Source organism: Narcine bancroftii, chromosome 11 (genome assembly GCF_036971445.1).
Source record: "Narcine bancroftii isolate sNarBan1 chromosome 11, sNarBan1.hap1, whole genome shotgun sequence".
Classification (NCBI taxonomy): Eukaryota; Metazoa; Chordata; class Chondrichthyes; order Torpediniformes; family Narcinidae; genus Narcine; species Narcine bancroftii.
In genome coordinates this window covers 87086334-87107261 of record NC_091479.1, presented here as the reverse complement: position 1 = coordinate 87107261, position 20928 = coordinate 87086334, and the positions used below count along the sequence as shown (strand labels likewise).

The window sequence follows — 20928 nt, the reverse complement described above, 5'->3', positions numbered from 1 at the left end:
ATTTCTACTTATCGGTAACTGTTAAATGTACTCAGGAAGAAAAGATACATATACAAAAGAGAGAAATGTAAACCAAAAAAATTAAACAAACTGACTGTGCAATACAGAAAAAAAATATATTCAATAAATCCCTGATTGAGTTTGTTGTTGGGGAGTCTGATGGTGGAGGGGTGGCAGCTGTTCCTGAACCTGGTGGGGCGAGTCTTGTGGCACCTGTACCTTTTCCCTAATGGCAGCAGTGAGAATGGAGCATGTCCTGGTGGTGTGGATCCTTGATGATTGTTGCTTCCATGTCGATTTTCCCAGTGGTGAGGAGAATTTTGTCTGTGATGTTCTGGGGATGTCTACTACCTTTTGCAGGGCTTTCCACTTGGAGGTTTTGATGCCTCCATTCCAGGCCATGATGCAGCCAATCAGCACACTTTTCACTACACATTTGGAGAAGTTTGTAAAGGGTTCTGATGTCATACCGAACCTCTGCAAGTTCCTGAGGATGAAGAGGCACTGATGTGCTTTCTTCAGGGTGACATTAGCATGTTGGTGGCTCCCAGGAATTTACATTTGCTCACCCTCTCCACCTCTGATCCCCCAATGATCACTGGATCATATGCCTTTGGTTTTACCTTCCTAAAGTCCACAATCAGTTCCTTGGTTTTGGTGATATTGAATGCACAGTTGTTGTCAGTACACCATTCAAAATTAACAGTGGTAAAGCTTCTGGAAATATGTCGTCAAGGGAAAATGAGGTTTGAGTAACTTTCTGCCATTAAATAGCTGCAAGGAATCCACCTGTTGACCAGCCAACATATGTGTGAAACACAAAAGCCAGCAGATGTTGCGATTGTCGTAAAATCACACAAAAATGCTGGAGGAACTCAGTCGGTCTCGCAGCGTCCATAGGTGGTAAAGATATTTCACTGACATTTCAGGCCTGAGCCCTTCTTTAAGGAATAAGCAAAGAACAGGAAGGTGTCAGAACAAAGACAAGGCTGGCTGAGGGAGGAGTTCAGGCCATAAAATGGTGTAAACTCAGGGCCGGCGCCAAGGGGGAGCACTCGTGTGCATCACCCATTTGTATGCGGCCATTGCCCCCCAAAATGAGGTATTGTGACCCCTCCGAGTCATTAGAATCCCTAGCATCACATGTGTGGAGGTAAGGGCGCACGGAGGAGGTTCATGGTAGGTAGGCACCACCACCCTCCCCTCCGCTAAGATTGCACCTCCTGCGGTTACCCTAATGCCCCCCGTTAAGACTTGTTCTGACACTGACCTTGTGTGTTAACTGTATTGGATAGGATAAGTGAGAATCGATTTTGGCCCTGTGAATGAGGACAGAGGGAAATATTGTTTTGTAGTGGCAGCTACACTGCTACTGAAAGAACACACAACCAGACGGGTTGAGCTCAGTGAGCAGAAAAACTAGTTTATTGCTGGCTGTTGGGCTGGACTTATACTCCCAGCCTGGACCTGGCTGAGAACCGCACTGGGGGACGCCAACATCACTCAGGCGTCACGTAGTCCCCCAGCACGGGCTTCTGAGCCCAGTGCTGAAAAGAAGGGGAAAACCCTGAATGCGCCATTTTGGCCAGCTGCTCCGCCGCGTGGATTACAAGCGGGGCCGGTTCGCCTGCCTAGTGGCATGTCGCCACACCCCCCCCCCACCCCAGAACCGGCACCATTGACCTTTTTAGCTGGGTGGCCTCGCTTCTTGGGCTGGGCCACAATCACTGGTTCGGTGGGGCCGAGGTGAGCTGGCTTCAGCCTGACAACAGTAAACAGCTCCTGTCTGCTGCCGATGTCCAGTGTGAACGTAGACACTGAATGCTGGACAACCCTGTAAGGTCTCTGCAGAGGTGTCGCGGGCGGGCCTCGCCGAATAAAAACGTATTCTGCGGAGTGCAACTTGCTGGGCACGTAAAATGGCCTTGTGCCGTGTCTGGGCGGCGGTGGGGGTGCGAAGGAGTCCAAGTAAGCCCGGAGATGGAGAAGTAGCTTGTGCGTGAACCGCTGGGGGTTGTGAGGTGTGTTGATGAACTCACCAGGCAGTGCCAGCGGTGTGCCGTAGACCAGCTCAGCTGATGACACCCGCAGATCCTCCTTGGGCATGGAGCGGATGCCCAGGAGCACCCAAGGCAGTTCATCCACCCAGTCGGGACCGGTGAGTTGAGAAATAAGTGCCGACTTAAGATGGCGCTGCAGATGCTCAACCAGCCCATTGGCCTGCGGGTGATAGGCCGTGGTGCGGTGTAGCTCTATCCCCAACCTGTTGGCAAGCTATGCCCAGAGCGCAGAGGTGAACTGGGTGCCCCGATCTCTGGTGAGGTGATTTCGAACGCCGAACCGGGCGACCCAACTGCGCAACAGCACTTGGGAGCAGGAGCCCGTGGAGGCGTCCAGCATCGGGATCACCTCGGGCCAACGAGTGGTGCGGTCTACCACTGTGAACAGGTAACAGTGTTGCCCCGGGAAAATGGTAAGGGCCCGACTATGTCCACGTGAATGTGGCTGAACTGTTCCCGGACGTGGTCGAACTCTCGCACAGGCGCCCTGGTGTGCCTGTGTACCTTGGGTGCATGTTCTGGCCCAGCCCGTGATCTGCTTCCACAGCCCATGCCACCATATGGATCGTGGACCTGATAGATATGGTGGAAGACTTGCCTGTGCCACTGCTGGGGAACCACTGGTTGCAGAGTTCCCATGGAGAAGGTGCCCTCACCGCTAGGAGCCGGGAGGTCCTGGAACTGCAGGCCCGTGATGGCAGTCCTGAAGCTCAAGTCTCCTTCTCGGACTTCTGGTCCCGGTCGAGCTGATCGAAGTCAAGGTCGGGTGTCAGTGCGCAGATGGCCAGTCATGAGAGTGCATCGGCGACCACATTGTCCTTCCCCGCCTTGTGCCGAAGGTCGATGGTAAACTCCGACACGAAGGAGAGGTGACGCTGCTGGCGGGCCAACCAGGGATCCTTTGTCCTTACAAGCGCCTGAGTGAGTGGTTTATGGTCAGTGAAGATGGTAAAAGTCCTCCTCTCCAAGAAATAGTAACTCATGGATGAAGGTGTTATATTTGCGCTCTGGTGGGTGGAGAAGCCGGCTGAAGAATGCCAGGTGTGCAGGTGGGCGAGCATGGTAGCTTTCACAAGGGCTTCCTTGTTGGCCTCGAATGCACTGCAGGCCTCTGGGGTCCAGGTGAGCCTTGGCTGTGATGAGGGCGAATAGCGACTGCATGATGTGTGCGGCTCCTGGGATGAATTAGTTATAGAAGTTGACCATACCCACGAACTCCAGCAGTCCTTTGAGGTTGTCTGGGCATGGCAACTCCTTGATAGTGATGACCTTTGTAGCAGTGGGTGTGGCTCCTTCAGCCATGATGGTATGGCCCAGGAAATGCATGGACTCTTTCCCGAACTGGCACTTGGCTGGGTTGATGGTGAGGCCGAAGTCGGCCATCCGGGAGAAGAGGGCGCGCAGGTGAGCCTTGTGTTGCGCCCGATCCCTGCTGGCAACGAGAATGTCATCCAAGTAAATGAAGACGAAATCCAGGTCCTTGCCCACTGAGTTCATGAGGCACTGGAAGGTCTGAGTGGCATTCTTTAGCCCGAACGGCATACGAAGGAATTCGAACAAGCCAAAGGGGGTGATGATGGCCGTCTTGGGTATGTCCTCAGGGTGCACTGGGATTTGGTGATACCCACGCACTAGGTCAACCTTGGAGAATACCCTTGCACCATGCAGGTTAGCTGTAAAGTCCTGGATGTGAGGGATGGGGTAACGGTCAGGAACTGTCACCTTGTTGAGCTGTCGATAGTCTCCACAGGGGCACCAGGTACTGGAGGCTTTCAGGACCAGGTGGAGCAGTGAGGCCGAGGGCTGTCTGGGCGCCGAATGATCCCAAGCTCCAGCAGATGCGAAAACTCTTCCTTCGCCACCTGGAGCTTGTCAGGCAGGAGCTGACGTGCCTTGGCGTGAACCCGTGGCATGGTGAGGCAGCGGGAACTCATCCAGAATTCACTGGAACTCGTCTCTGGGCGTGCTAATCGTGGCCATCTGCGGCTGCTCAGTGCAGGAGGCATCGAGGCAAACGGCCTGGAAAGTCCGGGCGTCTACCAGGTGCCTACCTCGAATGTCCACTAGGAGGCCATGGGCAAGGAGGAAGTCGGCATCCAAGATGGTGATTGGAAAGGACGAGACGGTGAACCTCCATGAGAACTTTCACTGGCCAATCTGGGTGGACTGTCTTGTTCCCATACGTCCGGATCTCTGTTGCATTGGCCGCACGGAGGGGAGGTCCTTGGGGTCAGTTCCTGGACTCAATGGCCATGGCCGGGAATGACGCTGATCTGGGGCCCAGTGAGGAAGCGCCAGCTGCTAACTGAGTCCTGAAGGTAGAGGAGGCTGTGTCCTTGGCCAGCCCCTGCAGTCATTAACAGCGGCCGGCCTGCTCGTTTCCCTGGAATGAGCAAGGCTGATGACACTTCCGACCCTTGGCTCCCCAGCGCTGGTGGTAGAAGCAGAGGCCCGGAGCGGATGCCGTGCCCTTGGTTATGCTCTTGGTGGCCCCTTCAGGGGCTGGGTGTTCTACCACAGCACTAGGGGCAGGCTTGGCGTGGTCATGCCCGTGCCTTGTGACCTGCTGGACCGCCGAGCCCTCCCGGAATCACTTGAGCCATAGCTCTTGGGCCTTCTGAGCAACCTACCTCGGGTTGGTAAAGCTCTCTTGGGGCAGTAATGGCCAGATGTCGTCGGGCAGATGGTTGAGGAAAATTCGCTCAAAGAGTGGGCAGTTGATGTGATCACCCATGAGCATGAGCATCTCGTCCATCAGCTCCACCGGGGACCTGTCCGCCAAGTCGTTGAGGTGCAGATTCCGAGTGGCATGCTGACACCTGGATAGTCCAAGGGATCCGGTGAGCACTCGCTTGATGGTCCCTTATTTATCTTCAGCAGGCGGGTGCTGAATGATGTGCAGCACACGTTTGGCGGTGGCCTGGTCCAGGGCGGTGACCACATGGTAGAATTTGGTCACATTGGACGAAATCTGGCGGAGGTGAAACTGAGCCTCCGCGTGGTCGAACCAGGTCTCCGGCTCCTGGACCCAGAAGTCAGGCAGCTTGATGGCTATAGCACTAATCCCAGGTTTGCTCATGTTGGGTTCAAAGACATTTGAACCAGTCGGGGTCATCAGTTGTAGCGGCAGCCACACTGCTACTGAAAGAACACACAACCAGACGGGTTGAGCTCAGTGTGCAGAAAAACTGGTTATTGCTGGCTGTCAGGCTGGACCCGGACCTGGCTGAGAACCATGCTGGGGGCGCCGAGGTCACTCAGGCATCACGTGGTCCCCCAGCGCGTGCTTCTGAGCCCGGTGCTGAGAAGAAGGGGAAACCCCCCCCCCCCCCCCACCGACGGCGCCATTTTGGCCAGCTGCCCCGTGGATTACAAGCAGGGCCAGTTCGCCTGCCTAATGGTATACTGCCACAGTTTCCTTCCTATCTTGCTGGGTAAATGGGCAAGTTATGTCAACTAACAGTGAATTTAACACTTACCACATGAAAAGTCTTTGATATTTGTTCTACAGTGATCACCATCTGGGGCGACTGCACAAAATTCAAGTTAATTCCTTTTACTGTCACTGTGCTACCACCACTGTAAAGAGAGAAACATGTCACTATGTAGTATTGTACGCTTCTTGGAAAGGAATACAAATTGGTAGAGAAATGACTACGTCTCACCTGCTGAATGACCAGACTGGATAAATATCAGTGATGGAAGGGTTTTCCACATACATGAAATAATTTTTGACTTCGCGGATGGCGGCATCTATTTTCAAAACCACAGAATACGTCAGCAGGGAATCGTGGGCTGGAGTTGCGCACTCAATCTTTGTTGTGGAAATGCTAGAATAAATGTGGTGAGAAGAAACAACAGAGCATGAATGGTTGGGTTAAGAGTCGACTCCCTGTGGAAACACAGAAACCAAAGAAATCAATAAAATTCCTGGTCCATTTCTGAGCCTGTGAATGACCAACATTTGGGGCCAGGCAGAAAACCAAAAGTAAGAAATGTTTTTTTTCCTCTTTTGATGCATGACCACTGACTTTTAAAATTTAAATTACATATTAAAAAAATTAAAATATACAGCACTGTAACAGGCCATGAGCCCTTGCACCCCCCCCCCCCCAAATATCCCAATTCACCTACATTTTGAAGGGTGGGAGAAAACCACGCAGGCATGGGGAGAAAGTCCAAACTCCTTCCAGACAGCGTGAGATTCAAATCCAGGAAGCTGGCACTGAGATGCCCAGATGGATTTGCTTCATTCCTATGCTTCACGGTCTTTGATGCTTGCTTTGTGTGAGTGTGGTTCATTATAGCTAAGATTGTGGGTTGAAGGGGGTGGTGCACTGTTAGCCAGAATCAGACACACACAAAGATAAAGACTGTACAACAGGTTTTAATCCACAAAGACTTCCACAGAACCAGGCTGGCTGTGGCTGCAGCAACTCTGAGTGAGGCCTCGGGAGGCTGGCGCAGGTTTATATCCCGGAGGGTGATTGACACCCGACCGGGTGGGGATTGATCCCTTCAGGCCGACTGATTGACAGCCGGCCAGGTGTTGTCCTGTCCCCTTACACTCCTGCAGGTACAAAGGTTGCCCCCTGCAGTAGGCCAGTGGTGTACCACCACAAAAGGGGGTTTATTTGCTGATACAATCAGGGCTTGGAGGGTTTTTAGTTTATTGGACTTCAATCAGTGATTGAGGAAGAGAGCACTTAGGTCATCAGGTAGGCCTCATATTGACAAGGGAATTTTGAGCAATTTATACCAAAACTTGCATTGTAAATGATTCCATCTCTCTAGAAGATTCCATCTCTCTAGAAGATTCTGCACGTGGATCTGGATCTGGAAAATAATTCCAACAGTGCATTTTCTCAAACAGGGGTCCCCAAAAGATTGATATCGACTCCTGGGGGTTGATGGGACTATCCAAGGGGATGATAAATGCCTAGGGGTTGAAAGGGGGTCGAATAAACTTTTGGGGTTGAAAGTATCTACAGAAGATCGCGCCTATGGTAGGGGGTGGCCAACATCTTGCGTTGACGATCAGCCTTTTGTGGGAGCTGGCCTCGATGGCTGCCATGTTGTATTTGGCTTTAGCCATCTAATAAGTTGAGAGCAAACAGGAGGATGAGGAATGCCATCAACCCCCACCCCCCCCCCCACCTCCAGGACTGTGCTGCCAATCCCCCTTCCTTCCCTGCTCAGAGCTGCCACCCCACCCACCCAGACAAACAAAGAACATTTAGGTGGCTGGGGAGTCAATGAGGGATCAAGGACTCCACAAAGGGGTCGATGGCCTAAAACGTTGAGGGGGCCCTGTTCTAGAATCATGGTGAGCAGCTGGGTTGGGGATCAAATTAAACCTTAGAATGTGCAAACATGATGAATTTTCTAGGTCAATGTAATAAATACTGCCAATATCTGAAAACATTTATGCACATGCCTGCACACCCACACAGACACGTGCACGTGTGTGCATACATCCAAATCATTGAATACACTGTCATTGTTATAAAATCTGCAGAAGCATTCTGATTAACAGATGACACAGAGAAGGCCGCAGATTTTCTGTGGCAGTAAAGAAGAAAAGTAGCAGTTAAAATCGAAGTAAAGGTAGAAGAAAAAGGCTAGATTAAAAAGAAATCAACAAATAGCACAGCAGAACCTTTTCCAGAGAAGCCTTGTATTTCTTGTCATAAAACAATAAACTCTCAGTCAACAGATCTCACTGATTTGTTTACAGATTCATGCAGAGTGTTTTACCCTGGATTTCATTGATTACAAGGCACACTAAACATTTTTCAACATTCTTAAGCCGACATAGGTTTGAATTAAAAATATTCTGACAAAGGGTTTTCAGCTTGAAATGCTGCCTCTGCTCTCCTTGCCACCGATGCAGCCTGGCCTACTGAGAATTCCTAGCATTTTCTTTGTCCACTTTAGAATCAGCAGAATTTTAGATTTTCACATGAATGAAAAAATAACTCTCTCTGTATTTTGGGTCATTTGTGACAGCCCTCTGCTGGAACAGTAGGTGGAGCCATTGGGCCAGCATTGGCATTCCACTTTTGAACAGTGGTTCAAGTGGCCACAAAATTCGCTGTCCGACAGATCAAGTTGTGATAAATCGTACACTTTCCAAAACCCCCTGATCCTCAAATCTGCATCTCTGTTCAGGCATTTGTAGCTCAACAGATCACAAAATTATATGGCAACCAATACACATGATGACTGGAATAAGGACGCTTCTTTGGAAGAAGATTCAGAGTTAAGGTTTCAGGTCAATCAGTATTTCTTGAATTTCTTATTAGGTTTCAGATTTACAGCAACCATAATATTTTGCTGGTGCAACAACTGAAGCAAATCTAAATGAGAGGCTTTTAAATAGATCTTGAACTCCAGAATTTTTATTTTGTAAACCCCAATAAGTTAAAAAAAGAAAAACGTACCTTTTCAGCTCACACACTTTTCCTCCAATTAAAACTTCCCGTCTGCTTCCACTGTCCAGGTATTTTCCCATAATTGTTAGGATTGTTCCTCCTGACTTTGAACCATGCGCAGGAGAGATGCGAGTAATAGCTGGATTCTGTCGGCCCATTCCAAGCAACAACAAAAAAAAGCGTCAAACTCGGTATCACTGATTACAGAAAATGATCTGAACTGTCGCCCACCATGTTCCCATTACAGGTGTGTCTGTATCTGCGCATCAATCTTTGGCTTCTGAAGGCAGTACTTTATGGTGCTCCGCCTAGTGACTGTTCTCCTCAAGGGGGCCTACAAGCCAGCTTTCATTAGGTTACATGACAATAGACAACACATTCCTCATTTGCAGCAGGAAATAGTCATTGATTTTCCCCTCTCTAATTCATGGGCAATGAAGCATGTGGTTATGTCTGAGCCTCAGCTTTGACCAACAATGATGAGATTAGCATGAAGAGGAAACTTTGCAGAGACAGTTCTGACCACCAGAATTACCAGTTACTCAAAACTTTACACTTCAAAATTATGAAAAATCTTTACCTGCAAATGACTCGGGGGCTTCTGTAACAATTCCTCAAAACTAGTCAATTATATTAAAAGTCTGAATAGAAATATAAATCCCGAGAGTCTAATCTTTTATGCATCGTCATTTTCTCTTCTTGCACAGGATTTGGGCCAATTAATTAGATTTACAGGTGGGTGACTTGGTCAAATGACCATTAAATGTGGCCAGTTTCATGGTAGGTTCAAGTGACTTTTTAAAAAAATAAATCCATTTTACTTCGGATGGCACACTCACTAGCTTCCAGCTGCATGTGTTCATTTAGCCAATAACTTTCTAATTAGTGGAGATCTCATCTGAAGTTTGAACATATTTTTAATTGGCAATCTTAACATCGAGGTTTTCAATCTCTGATGTGTGCACAAATTTTGCAGTACTTCAGCTTCCAGAGAAAGATGACCATATGTGAAAAACAGATTGGATGATAGCTCTGCATGTGTTGCCTACAGATTTAAGCAGAGCCAAATACATGACAGCTAATCTTAGAAGAGAATGCTTGAAAAATATTTCTTAATGCGAGAAGGTGCTAACCTGCCAAATAATGCTTCAAAAGAGAGTCCAGTAAAGCTCTGCTTACAATTAAGATAATTTATCAGCATGATCACATTCCAGAAATTTAAGATTATTATTATAACAAAATGAGAAAACAAGATTTCTTACCACAAACGAGAAGCCAATTGCTTGTGTTGTCAAACTTCTGTTCAACGTTAAATTAATATAGACTGGATTATAATCTTGTGTGGCATTAAAAGCTTCCAATGTGCAAAGAAGTCTTTAAAAAAAAAGTTTGTTAACTGACATTACAAAACAGATAACATTCTCATACTGATATAGTTTCATTATTCCTTATATCCTGCCATGTTGAGAGTCGGGATAGAATTTACTGTCACAGAATCAAATTATACAAAAATCCAATGGCAAGCAAAGAGTCAGCAAGTAATCCAGTGCCATTATTAAAACAAGAAAGAGAAACAGGAGTCCTTTCAGAGAAATTGAGTGGCCATGGATCTTCCTGCTTACTTAAATATAGAAATGCATGATAAATGGATTTGCCTTCAATATCTTCATTTGAAAGTATTCAAAATCTAAAGTCTTCAATTGCATGAGGGCAATCACTGCTGCAGATATTAAAGGACTTCAAAGAGGGGGAAAAATGCCACAAGAACAGAAGGTGCAGGAGGAACTCGGCTAGTTAAGAGTCAACAGTGGAAGCAGAAATAAATGAATGTTTTGATGAGGGAGGCTTCCTCAGGACTGAAGGCACAGTAGAGGGTTACACTTTCAGGAGGTGGGGGGAAGTGAGGAATGTGAAAAATACATGGAGGCTGGTTAAGACAGATCAAATGATAACAGAAAATACTGACTATAAGGAAGGCAGTTTGTAGAAGTAAGGTTAGAAAGGGACTCAAGCATGATAATGGGGAACATTGTATGATGGGATAAATAATATCAAAATAGTGTGTAGGAGGAGAAGGGAAGGAGGTTTATGTTAATCTAGGGTGGGGTGAATGGAGCATGAGGGGCTTAGATTTGAAGACTATGATTCATAACAGTGCCAACACATGTAATTTGGGTATCACTTAAATGTCACCATGTTCATTCTGTCCTGAACTCAGAAGGCTGGTAGAGTGGATATGTAACCAGGAACCAGGCAGTTCTGTTCGTGGAAATTAGAGAATAGTCCCCTGCACCAGGATAACTCATTAGGTGGGGATCAGTTGAGAAGTGTGATTTATCCCAGGATAGGGCAAGTCTATAGTGACCTTGAGTAAAACATGAAAGTCTGCAGACACCGTGATGGAAGTAAAAACACAATGCTGGAGAAGCTCAGCATAGCGACCTTGTTAGGCTGCGATAAGGACTACAGACTGCCCACAACTTAAATCACAAGATCACAAGAAAAAGGAACAGAAACAAGCCATTTGGCCCATCGAGTCTGCTCTGTGAAACCTCCTCTGAGCTGAACTGTTCTCACATCTAGTTCCAAGTTCTGGCCTTGTCCCCATGTCCCATGATATCCTGACCAATTAGAAACCTATCTATTTCCTCTTTAAATTCCTCCAATGATCTGGTCTCCTTCGGCCCTCAATGCTGTGGTGACTCATTTGTGATTTGATCCCAACTCCCAGCAGCTTTCCTATGGATCCTTGAACCTGGTATTGTTTTCACCTGCCTATGGTCGACCGCCATCATATCCTAAATCAGTGGCTTTCAAACTGCTCCCCTAACTCACATTACACCTTAAGTATTCCCTATGCCATGCGCTCTGTGATTAGTAAAGGAGTGCTTAAGATGGTATGTAAGTGGAAAGAAAAAGTTTGAAACCACTGTTTTAATTGTACCTCATTGACTCGTCATGTGCACGGTTTCATAACTCCAAAGGAAATGGGGCAATGACAATTATTCTCAAGCAAAATATTTCAGTAACAATTGGATCTAGAGCAGTGGTTCTCAACCTTCCCTTCCCACAACAGCCAAAACAGGGATAGACGCAAAGTTAAAAATCAGACCTGAAACACTAAACAAGCCATCCCAAGTGCAAGTGACACTCACTTATCTTTGGGAAATAGATTTTAATGCCATGTTACAACAATTTCTTGCTGGCATTTCCATCTGTAAGCTTGAAATAAGACATGCGATTGGATTCAAAGGTAGGTTCATGTATCCCCATTGGGTTAGAACAAAAATTCTGAAATGATCACTACTTAGCCAGAATTGCAGACCCTCACCGTACCTGGTCCTGTTGCTTCTATTTGCCTCCAATTTGCACGCAGTATTTCCGGCACTGATGGCAGTCATTTTGGCACTTATTTTACCAAATTTCATTGCTTCAAAATTCCTTCCACAAATGATTAACCTTGTTCCGCCCTCCAAGGGTGCAGTTTGTGGGGAGATCTGAAAGTGACCATTCACAGAAGAATGGTTGTACAACTCTGAGTCATAATTCAGGACAAATAAAAATGCAAGACAAAGAATGTCCAAAAACATTAAATTCTTGGGAATGCTAAATGATCCCTTTTAAATTTAATGTTCAGGGGACTAGAACAAGTGGACATGAATATGAGTGATTTTGCAAGTACATTGTTCCTTATGATGATTTCTATGTTGAAGTGCACCACTCCAAAATTTGACCAGCCACAGGAATCACTCGAGCCAATGAAAGGGTTACAGCAAGCGATGAGAGGACAATCTATCACTGGAGGTAGAAATTTGATGCTCTGGCATTGACATGATGATATAAAATCTGAAGGGGAGACAGAATGGACAACCAGGGCCATTCATTGGTGATATTACTGGCTGAAATAACTGGCTGAAATAACAGGCCAAATGACCTGCCAAATGCTCCGTTCTGGGCACGATAATGAGATCTCACACATTTCTTGACAGCCGCTACCTTTGGCCTCCATTAGAACAAGATGCAAATGGAAACTTGAAGAACAATATTTCATCAGTCAATCCTCTGGTCTGGCCTGAAATCATCTCGTACATCCTGACTCCATTATAGGACGGATCACAAGAGAGCGGAGTTGCTATCTAAATGTAAGTGTGCAAGTTAGTAAAGATTCTTGGGTGATGGGAGATAATTGAGTGGGATAATTGAAACTCAGCAGTAGATGAAGCACTCTTCCAGTTATTTTCCTTTTTACTCACGTTATTAAAAGCATCGATCAGCAGCTTTTTAAAGGGAAAGGGGCACAAAATTAAAAAAAAATACAAGTAGGAGGAAGAACACAGAACGTGGGGCTCACAAGCACATTACTAAACTGCACTACCATGAAAGTCAAAAGCTTCCAACTTTAAAAGAGTAATATAATATAATTAAACGATAATTTATAAGGCTCTGAAAACAACGCTAAAATAGGAAGGTCGAGCTCATTTTTTTCTGTTTTAGAAACAAAAGGGATGGAGATTAATACAAGTTATTTTTTATCTGTAAGCCTGATTAAGAGATTTTGATTAAAAAAATTAAGAATTGGAATAGCAAAACATAGGAGGTTTTGCAGAGAAGTTCAATCACAACTGGAGTGTTTGAGGGTGCAGTATGGGTAAATGAACTTTCAAGACATTTGGCTAGGTGTGTGCACTTCATGTGTAGAGAGGAGGCAGTGTTAATGTACAGGAATCTGGAAGCGGTTGTATTTTGGATCCATTTCTGTCATTAGTGGTTTTGCACTGTGCAAAAAGAGTTCAAGCCTAGATTTTTAGTCATATTTTTGATAGAATTTTGAATAAATTAACACAATGCATTTTTTTTAAAAAACCCACTAATTTTATAATCAATGTTACTCAAAACAACCAATTTTATATTTCACAGAAAAGATTCAGAAATTCTTACCTCACTGATAATGGGAGGGCAGATATTCCACACGCGAGTTGTGCATTCCTGCATCCTAGAACACCTACCACTGCACCAGACACAACCCATGAAGGAAGGAGCTGATAAACACTTACTGCACGACAAGAAGTGGTCACACCTTGCAGCTGTCAAAGGTAATTTGCTTATCTAGTGAGAAAAAAAACATAATTTAAAAAAATTGTACAATTAACGTTCAAACAAACAAGGAATTTATTACATCAATATAAAAGCCTTCCAAATCCATTAACAAAGGAGGTAAGTAAGCTATTAATCCATCCCACATTAAATATTGACTGATTGTAACATTCCAAATATATTGTGAGCTGTCAGGGACAAATTAAGCACACCAGGCTCTACTGATGCTGTGTGATTACTGAAATGTACTCATATTTTCTCAGACTTTCTTGCCACAGAGACACCATTCAACCCATTGAGCCCATGCCAATTTTCCCAACAGTCCCATACCCCTGTAAGTAAAATAGTGCAGATTGAACATTGCAGATGTCAAGTTAAACTAAATCTACCTGCACATCATCCATATTCATGTGAAATACACAGAAATGCTGGAGGAACTTAGCCGATCTCGCAGGAGGTAAATATATATTGCAGACGTTTTGGGCTTGAGCCCTTCTTCAAGGTAGAAACAAAGAGCAGGAAGGTGACAGAATAAGGACTGAAGACTGGCTGGGGGAGGAGTCTAGATTAACAAAAGGTGTTAACTGGATAGGATACGAGGAGGAGAGAATCGACTTTGGCTCTGTGAAATGAGACAGAGGGAAAAGGGAAGAGAGACAGAGACAGAGAGAGATGGGGGAAAGGTAACGGGGGCGGGGGAAGTAGAAGGAATGGAAACTGGAGAAGTCAATGTTAATGCCAACTGGTTGGAGGGTTCCGAGACCGAAGATGAGGTGCCTCTCCTCCAATTTGGGGGTGGTTTCTGCTTGGCATTGCATGAGCCTATGAACAGACATGTCAGCAAGGGAATGGGATGGGGAATTGAAATGGGTGACCAATTGGATATCCATATCATTACAGTGGACAGAGCTGAGGTGCTCAACAAAATGATTTCCTAGACTGTGTCGAGTCTCTCCAAATGTAGAGGAGACAACACAGGGAGCACCAGATGCAGTAGATGATGCCTGAAGATTCACAAGTGGAATATCGCTTCACTTTGAAGGACTGCTTGAGGCCCCGAATGGTGGTGAAGGAGGATGTCTGGGTGCAAGTGGAGGATCTCCCACAGTCACAGTGGTGCCAAGGAGGCGATTGGTGGGGAGGGAGGATCGAACAAGGGAGTCAGGGAGGGAGTGGTCCCTGCTGAAGTCGGAGGGAAACATATGTCTTGTAGTTCTTCCAGTATTTCTGTGTTTTTCCTGCATATTCATGTGTCAATCTAAATGACTGTGGGGGCCCATAGCACATTTATGTAAAAGGCTTATTTTCACCTTACATATCATTTTTTTTGTGTTTTTATTTAGTCAATATGAGATAAGAACAGAAGAAACCAAAACTTGACTGATTCACAGGGAAGGGGGCCCATTGTGGTGAAATGTATATACTGTTTCTGTGAATTGAGCTGTGTCCTGGGGGTGGGGGGCCAGAGCCAAAAAAAATTGCTGATGTCGATGAAGTTGGTGCTGATTGAGAGAGAGTGGAAAAGGCTTGTTTATTGTCACTAATCTGTCTGGAAGAGGTATTCAAGAGAGCCTTCATCTCTAACCGTTTAACTTAAAACATGCTGGAATTCTATATTTTTCCTCCTTCTGATCTTAAATGTTATTTCTCTTTCTCCCACTGACACTGCCTATTTCTAACACTTGGTTTTTATTCATGTGTTCCTGATAATCAGACCAACCGTCAGTCACATCAGTTGCATTATTAAAGCGAACATTTGAAGGTAGCATAAAAATGCTTCAGAAACTTCCTTGTGGAGGCAATAAACAATATTTACCTTCTTCCCTGTAATGATGACGATGTAGTCATTTTCAGATCCAGATTGTACAACCAATACTTCAGGAGACACTGGACTAGAATCAAGCTGGAAATTGAAATGAGGTGTCAAACGCTCGGCTCGTGAAATTACCACCTGCAATGATAATAGTAGAAGCAATTTTCAAACATGCTTTGATTTATCAGTGCAGTGTTACAAAATGACCATAAAACCATGAAACATTACATCATAGAAAGAGGCTCCTTTGGCCATTCTAGTCATGTTCATAAAAAGACAAATACTTTGCAGTAATAAAGTCTCTCCACAGCCAAGAGATAAGCAAGAGTCCAAGTGGATTTCTGGTTTAAGGATCCCTTCTCTGAACCTGGAGTAGTTTTCCTGCGACCTATTATAGTGAAATAAAATCTGTGGGGATGTTTAAATTTAAAATGTAAATTTTAAATAAAAACATTTAGACATACAGCAGGTTAACAGGCCCTTTCATCCCATGAGCCTTTGCTGCTCAGTTACACCCAATTGACCTACACCTCCAGTATGTTTTGATGTGTTGTAGGGAATCTTGGCAGACACGGGGAGAATGTACAAACTCCTTATAGTTGGCACCGGATTCGAACCCTGGTCGCTGCCACTGTAACAGCATTGCACTAACCACTGCACTAACTGCGCCGACCACTCTTTGTATGTGGTCACTCTTCATTTGGGGATTTGGTTTGGATGGTGTCACTGAGATACGGAACCACCATCATTCAACATCCATAAGCAGCTGATATCTTGCTGTCAGAGGAGCTGGTGGAATCAGATACAGCCACTATATTTAAGAAACAAAGGAAGACTCAAAATTCCTGCTGCAGGCCATGACCACAGGAAACTCAAATGTCCACAGGTGCTTGAAGTGCTGGATTACCTTGGAACTTTGGAGAACTTGCGGTGGTAATAGGGAAAAGGCATATGGAAGCCAAAATCTTACAAATAACTGGGGTGCCTTGGGCAAGCAATTTTAACTCTGTTAGAATAAAAGATTTGTCAAGGCTACAATTGAAGAAAGGATTGTAATCAGGCAATATTCCAGCGATTAGGATCAGTATTTGAGCCCCCTGATTTGCTGACAAGGCTATCAAGTAGAGGTGTAGGAAATTGAATAGAAGAACGTTTAATTTCCATTACATGGGGGAAGGTTATGAAAGCAGTGGTGTGCAGGGCAAATTGAAGCAGCAAGCCTGACACATGGGCCTTAGATAAATCCCAAATGTATCTGAATAAGGATCATAATTAGTCAACCTTTAAATCAATTATTGAATTCACGAGTCTTGCACCACCATATATTGTTTCTAATTATTCAATGAAATGAACTAATTGAGATCTCACCAACCAAACACAGCAGACTTTTGCGCAGTGTGGACACAGAGTTGTACACACAGAAAATGATCCTTCAGCCCATCTAATTTGCCCGCTTTAGGTCTGTATTCTTCTACACTTTGGCTATACTAAGAGCCTTTCTAAATATTTCTTAAATGTAGAGGCTGTATCTGATTCCACCAGCTCCTCTGACATCAAGATATCAGCTGCTTATGGATGTGGAATGATGGTGGTTCCGTATCACAGTAGCAATATCCAGTGACCCTGACCTCATAATTTTCTTGGGCAAGTTCAAATTTCATCTTAACGGAAAGAAAATTTATACTCAACTTAAGGACAGACATTCTCATGAAAAACTGCCAACTCTGATTTTCCCTTTTTCAAATCCACGCTGAGTTTGACCACTTCTTGCATGCCCTAGCTCATATTCCACCTTAAGTATTCCCTATGCCAATAGTGCTCTGTGATTAGTAAGGGATTACTTAAGGTGGTGTGTGAGTGAGAAGGGAAGGTTGAAAACCTTTGCTCTAGACCCAATTGTTACTGAAATATTTTGCTTGAGAAAAATTGTCATTGGCCCAATTCCTTTGGAGTTAAGAAACCGTGAACATCACGAGTCAATTAGGTACGATTAAAACAGTGGTTTGCAAACCTTTTCTTTCCACTCACCTACCATGCTACTAATCACAGAGCACTTATGGCATAGGGAATACTTAAAATGGTATGTAAGTTTTAAAAAGGTTGCCCACCCCTGCCCTAGCTACAATTTTTGAGGAAGCGACAGTGCAGAAAGTGCTGCAAGAAGAAGCCGGATGATCCTTAAGATGATGATAGCATTTTACTTCAGCTAAGCAAAATAAAATATGAAGGTATTTGATTCCAAACTACCTTTGACAGCTTTTCAGTATGAGGGCAGCTTGCAGACAAATAAGAAAACAAGAAATATAGCAGCCACTTTTCATTGTGAAATAGATTACAATGGTAATGGATCAAGAAACCTTAATGGATTTCAGAATGATATTAAACAGATTTGTGTCAACTATGGGATTCAAAGTTGCAGAAAATATATGCCCAACACGGATTGATGACCCCAAAGCCTTCTCTGTGAAACTATGATATTAAAGCTTAGTTTCTATCCTATTGGATTCCCCCAACATTCACCCCCACCCCAACCACTCTCACGGAGTCAAGATTGAAGAGTTAGTCATATTAAATTGCTAGTCTGTCCTTTTAATTCCCATTGTAGATTTTCTATGAGGAATATTGAATAAATCAATCAGCAAAATTGTCTTTGAGCACTGGGGCCTTTATGTAACCTAGCAAACCATAGTCCTAACCTTTGGTAAATTGGTCACCTCATCATTTTATAATTCAACTCCATTCTTTGAATTTAAAATTAATATTTTTTAAAAGCTTAAAACTGTTTGGTGTTTTTAAGTCTATAACTAGAAATTCATACATTCTGAGCAGTGCTAAATGTAATCTTCTGTTGTGACATGGCTTCTGAAATTAATTCCACTTTCTGCAAAGCCCTGACATTACGGTACATTAAATTGGCACTTAATTTCAGGCATAAATCGCTTAACCGTGTAATGAACAACACAATTAATTAATTATTTTCCATTTTAATTCTACTAAAAAATAATTGCAAATACCTTTTTAAAAATGCACAACTGTCATTTTGCCTTGTCTTTTAATATATAGATATATCTATATAGATAGACAAAGAACATGATTTCTAAACCATTATTTACATTGTTCCCCCATCAGTACATCAAGTATTAGATGCCTAGAATTTCATAAGAAGGAAATAGTGATCATTCAAATGAATCATACAAATGTATCTGGGCCATCTCTTTTTAAGGCTAAAATTATTCCCACTAGCTTGTTTCCTCTTCTATTTCAATTATTTTGTAATTTGTTCTCTAAAAACGATGCAGTGTCTCTGCCTTCACTACTTACTGCTTCATGTTCCACCATTTCCCATAACCTTCTTCCTCAGGCTCACTGATAGAGCAAGTCATCTTTCCCTATTTCTTTGTCCTTCTAAAAGACTCCCCCTACATCTTGTTCAATTGTTTACTCGAGGAGAATTATTCCCAGTATTTTAAGTCTTCTCTTTGCACTTCTTACCTGCGATCATCCCAACAAATTCATGGTTTTAAATCACTTCTCTAATGGAACAACTCAATTTCAGGATGTAATTCAAGATCTTTGTTCACAAAGTTTTTATTTCTGTCTACTTTTCCCCTGAAAATATTATCTCCCCTTTAATCATTTATTTCCCCAGAGGAAAACCCTACAAGTGTTTCCTTGATTTAGATTTCCTTTGTTTGTTGCTCATGTTTTTGTGAGTTTGTGTAATCTACCACACTGGAAGGAGTAATAAAACCACTTGACGTAATAGTGGGTGGACACAAAATACAGGCAGAAACAGATGCAGTGAAGAAAACCTCACATCACAATACTCCTTCAGATACTCAAGAATCAACTTGACAGTCTCGATTATAATAATTATTTATATTCGTGAGCCAATTACCTGATTAACTTAATTATGCCATTTGATCTGAAGAATGTGAAAAGCAGCCATTCATGTAATATGATGATTAATATCACATTAGACTGCCATGAAAGGAGCCCAGAAATATAATGCTTTTAAAAATTTTAAGATTGAGCTACTAAACAGAATTAAATTGACTGTATAGTTTTTGATTACACACATACTCGCCGCGAACTGCCTACCCAATATTAATTTGTATGAATTTTCCAATACCTAATTGGTAAGACCCTGCACAGCACAATGGCTGCTGACTGCAAATCCTACAGAAATATTTTAACACAGGACTATAGCACAGTAGAGGTCCTTTGGCCCTAGATGTTGTGTCAACCGAACAAAAAAAAACCTAAACCCTTGTTACCTCATAACCCTCTATTTTTCTATCATCCTATTTTAGAATCCTTTAAGTGCCCCTAATGTTTCAGCCTCCACCACCACCCCTAGGAAGGCATTCCAGACACCCACAACTCTGTAAAAAAGACTTTCCCCTGATGTCTCCCCTAAACTTTTCTCCCTTCACTTTGTACAGATGTCCTCTGGTCTTTGCTACTTCCGCCCGGAGAAAAAGGTGCTGGCTAGTTGAATCCCAGCACAAAGCCGAATTGACTGTAAAAGCTGTCAAACATCTTGGATGCCTGTGGTTCACTCAACAACCTTTGAGGAGCACCATTGAAAGTATTAGAGCTGGATGAACCATAGCATGGTAGAGGAACTGGTTCGCCCAAGGACGGAAGTTGGTGAATGCAGGTCAGAACTTCCCTCTCCTCTGTTGGTTCCATCTCCACCTCCCGCTACCTCATGCTTCTTGTCAGGTGAAGATGGTAAGAGAAGTAGTCCAAGACCAGTTTCAATAACTGCAAAACTGTCTAAAGTGTATTTTAGAGGGGATTCTCTAAATAGTTCCTTAAAGTTAGTGCCATAGCACTAGCTTTGCCAACAATATGACGTACCAGGCAGTGACCAAACAGTGCTAAGGAAATTCTGGGTGTGCACTTTAAAGGCATAATATTTTGTTGAGATATTGTCTTGTGTGATCAGATAAATGAATCACTTTGCTGAGATTGTTTATTTTGAAAAATGATTAATAGCTACACTTAAAAATTATAAGAATAAGTCATGTCATTGTGGCCAATTCAATTACTCATGTATGGCTTTGGCAATATGGTCAGAGCATGTTTCCCTTCTTTGTTTTGTAAGAGAAAGGGCCTTTGTTCATTGGACCAAATTGTCAATTACTCCATAACTAAAGGATGGCTCAGGTTTGTTAAACAATATCATTATTGTTACAAGCCCAGAGGACCCCAAAACCCAGCAGCATTAGATATTCACCAAGACAAATGGTTACTTAAGCAAAAGTTGCTTTTAGTTATCTTTAAACATGAAAATAGAATCACACTTTAACTTATCTCTATTGACTTACTTAACCTAACAACCCCTTCCTAATTCTAAGCACACGTGCATTTAATGTGTGTGTAAGTTCAGAAAAGTTCTTTGATTCACAGTCCAATCTCACTTCTCATTCCTCCAAGTTCACTGGTTGCAGGCAATTCTTATACTGTGCACAGAATTTAACATTTTTAAAGTTCACCAGGCTTTGGTGCTTGAAAGGTA

The 20928-nt window shown here is 43.8% G+C and overlaps 1 protein-coding gene across 5 annotated transcripts in view; it reads right to left on the bottom strand.

Moving 5' to 3' along the window:
- Window positions 1-20928, bottom strand: part of met (MET proto-oncogene, receptor tyrosine kinase) — a 106774-nt gene that overhangs the window by 23810 nt on the left and 62036 nt on the right. For all 5 annotated transcript variants that reach the window (XM_069903869.1, XM_069903871.1, XM_069903870.1 and 2 more), the window contains 7 exons: window positions 15405-15539; window positions 13433-13600; window positions 11831-11991; window positions 9757-9868; window positions 8504-8640; window positions 5726-5890; window positions 5540-5639 (listed from right to left, as the gene is read on the bottom strand). In XM_069903869.1, coding sequence (XP_069759970.1) covers window positions 5540-5639; window positions 5726-5890; window positions 8504-8640; window positions 9757-9868; window positions 11831-11991; window positions 13433-13600; window positions 15405-15539 — 978 coding nt within the window. The remainder of the gene's footprint in view (window positions 1-5539; window positions 5640-5725; window positions 5891-8503; window positions 8641-9756; window positions 9869-11830; window positions 11992-13432; window positions 13601-15404; window positions 15540-20928) is intronic.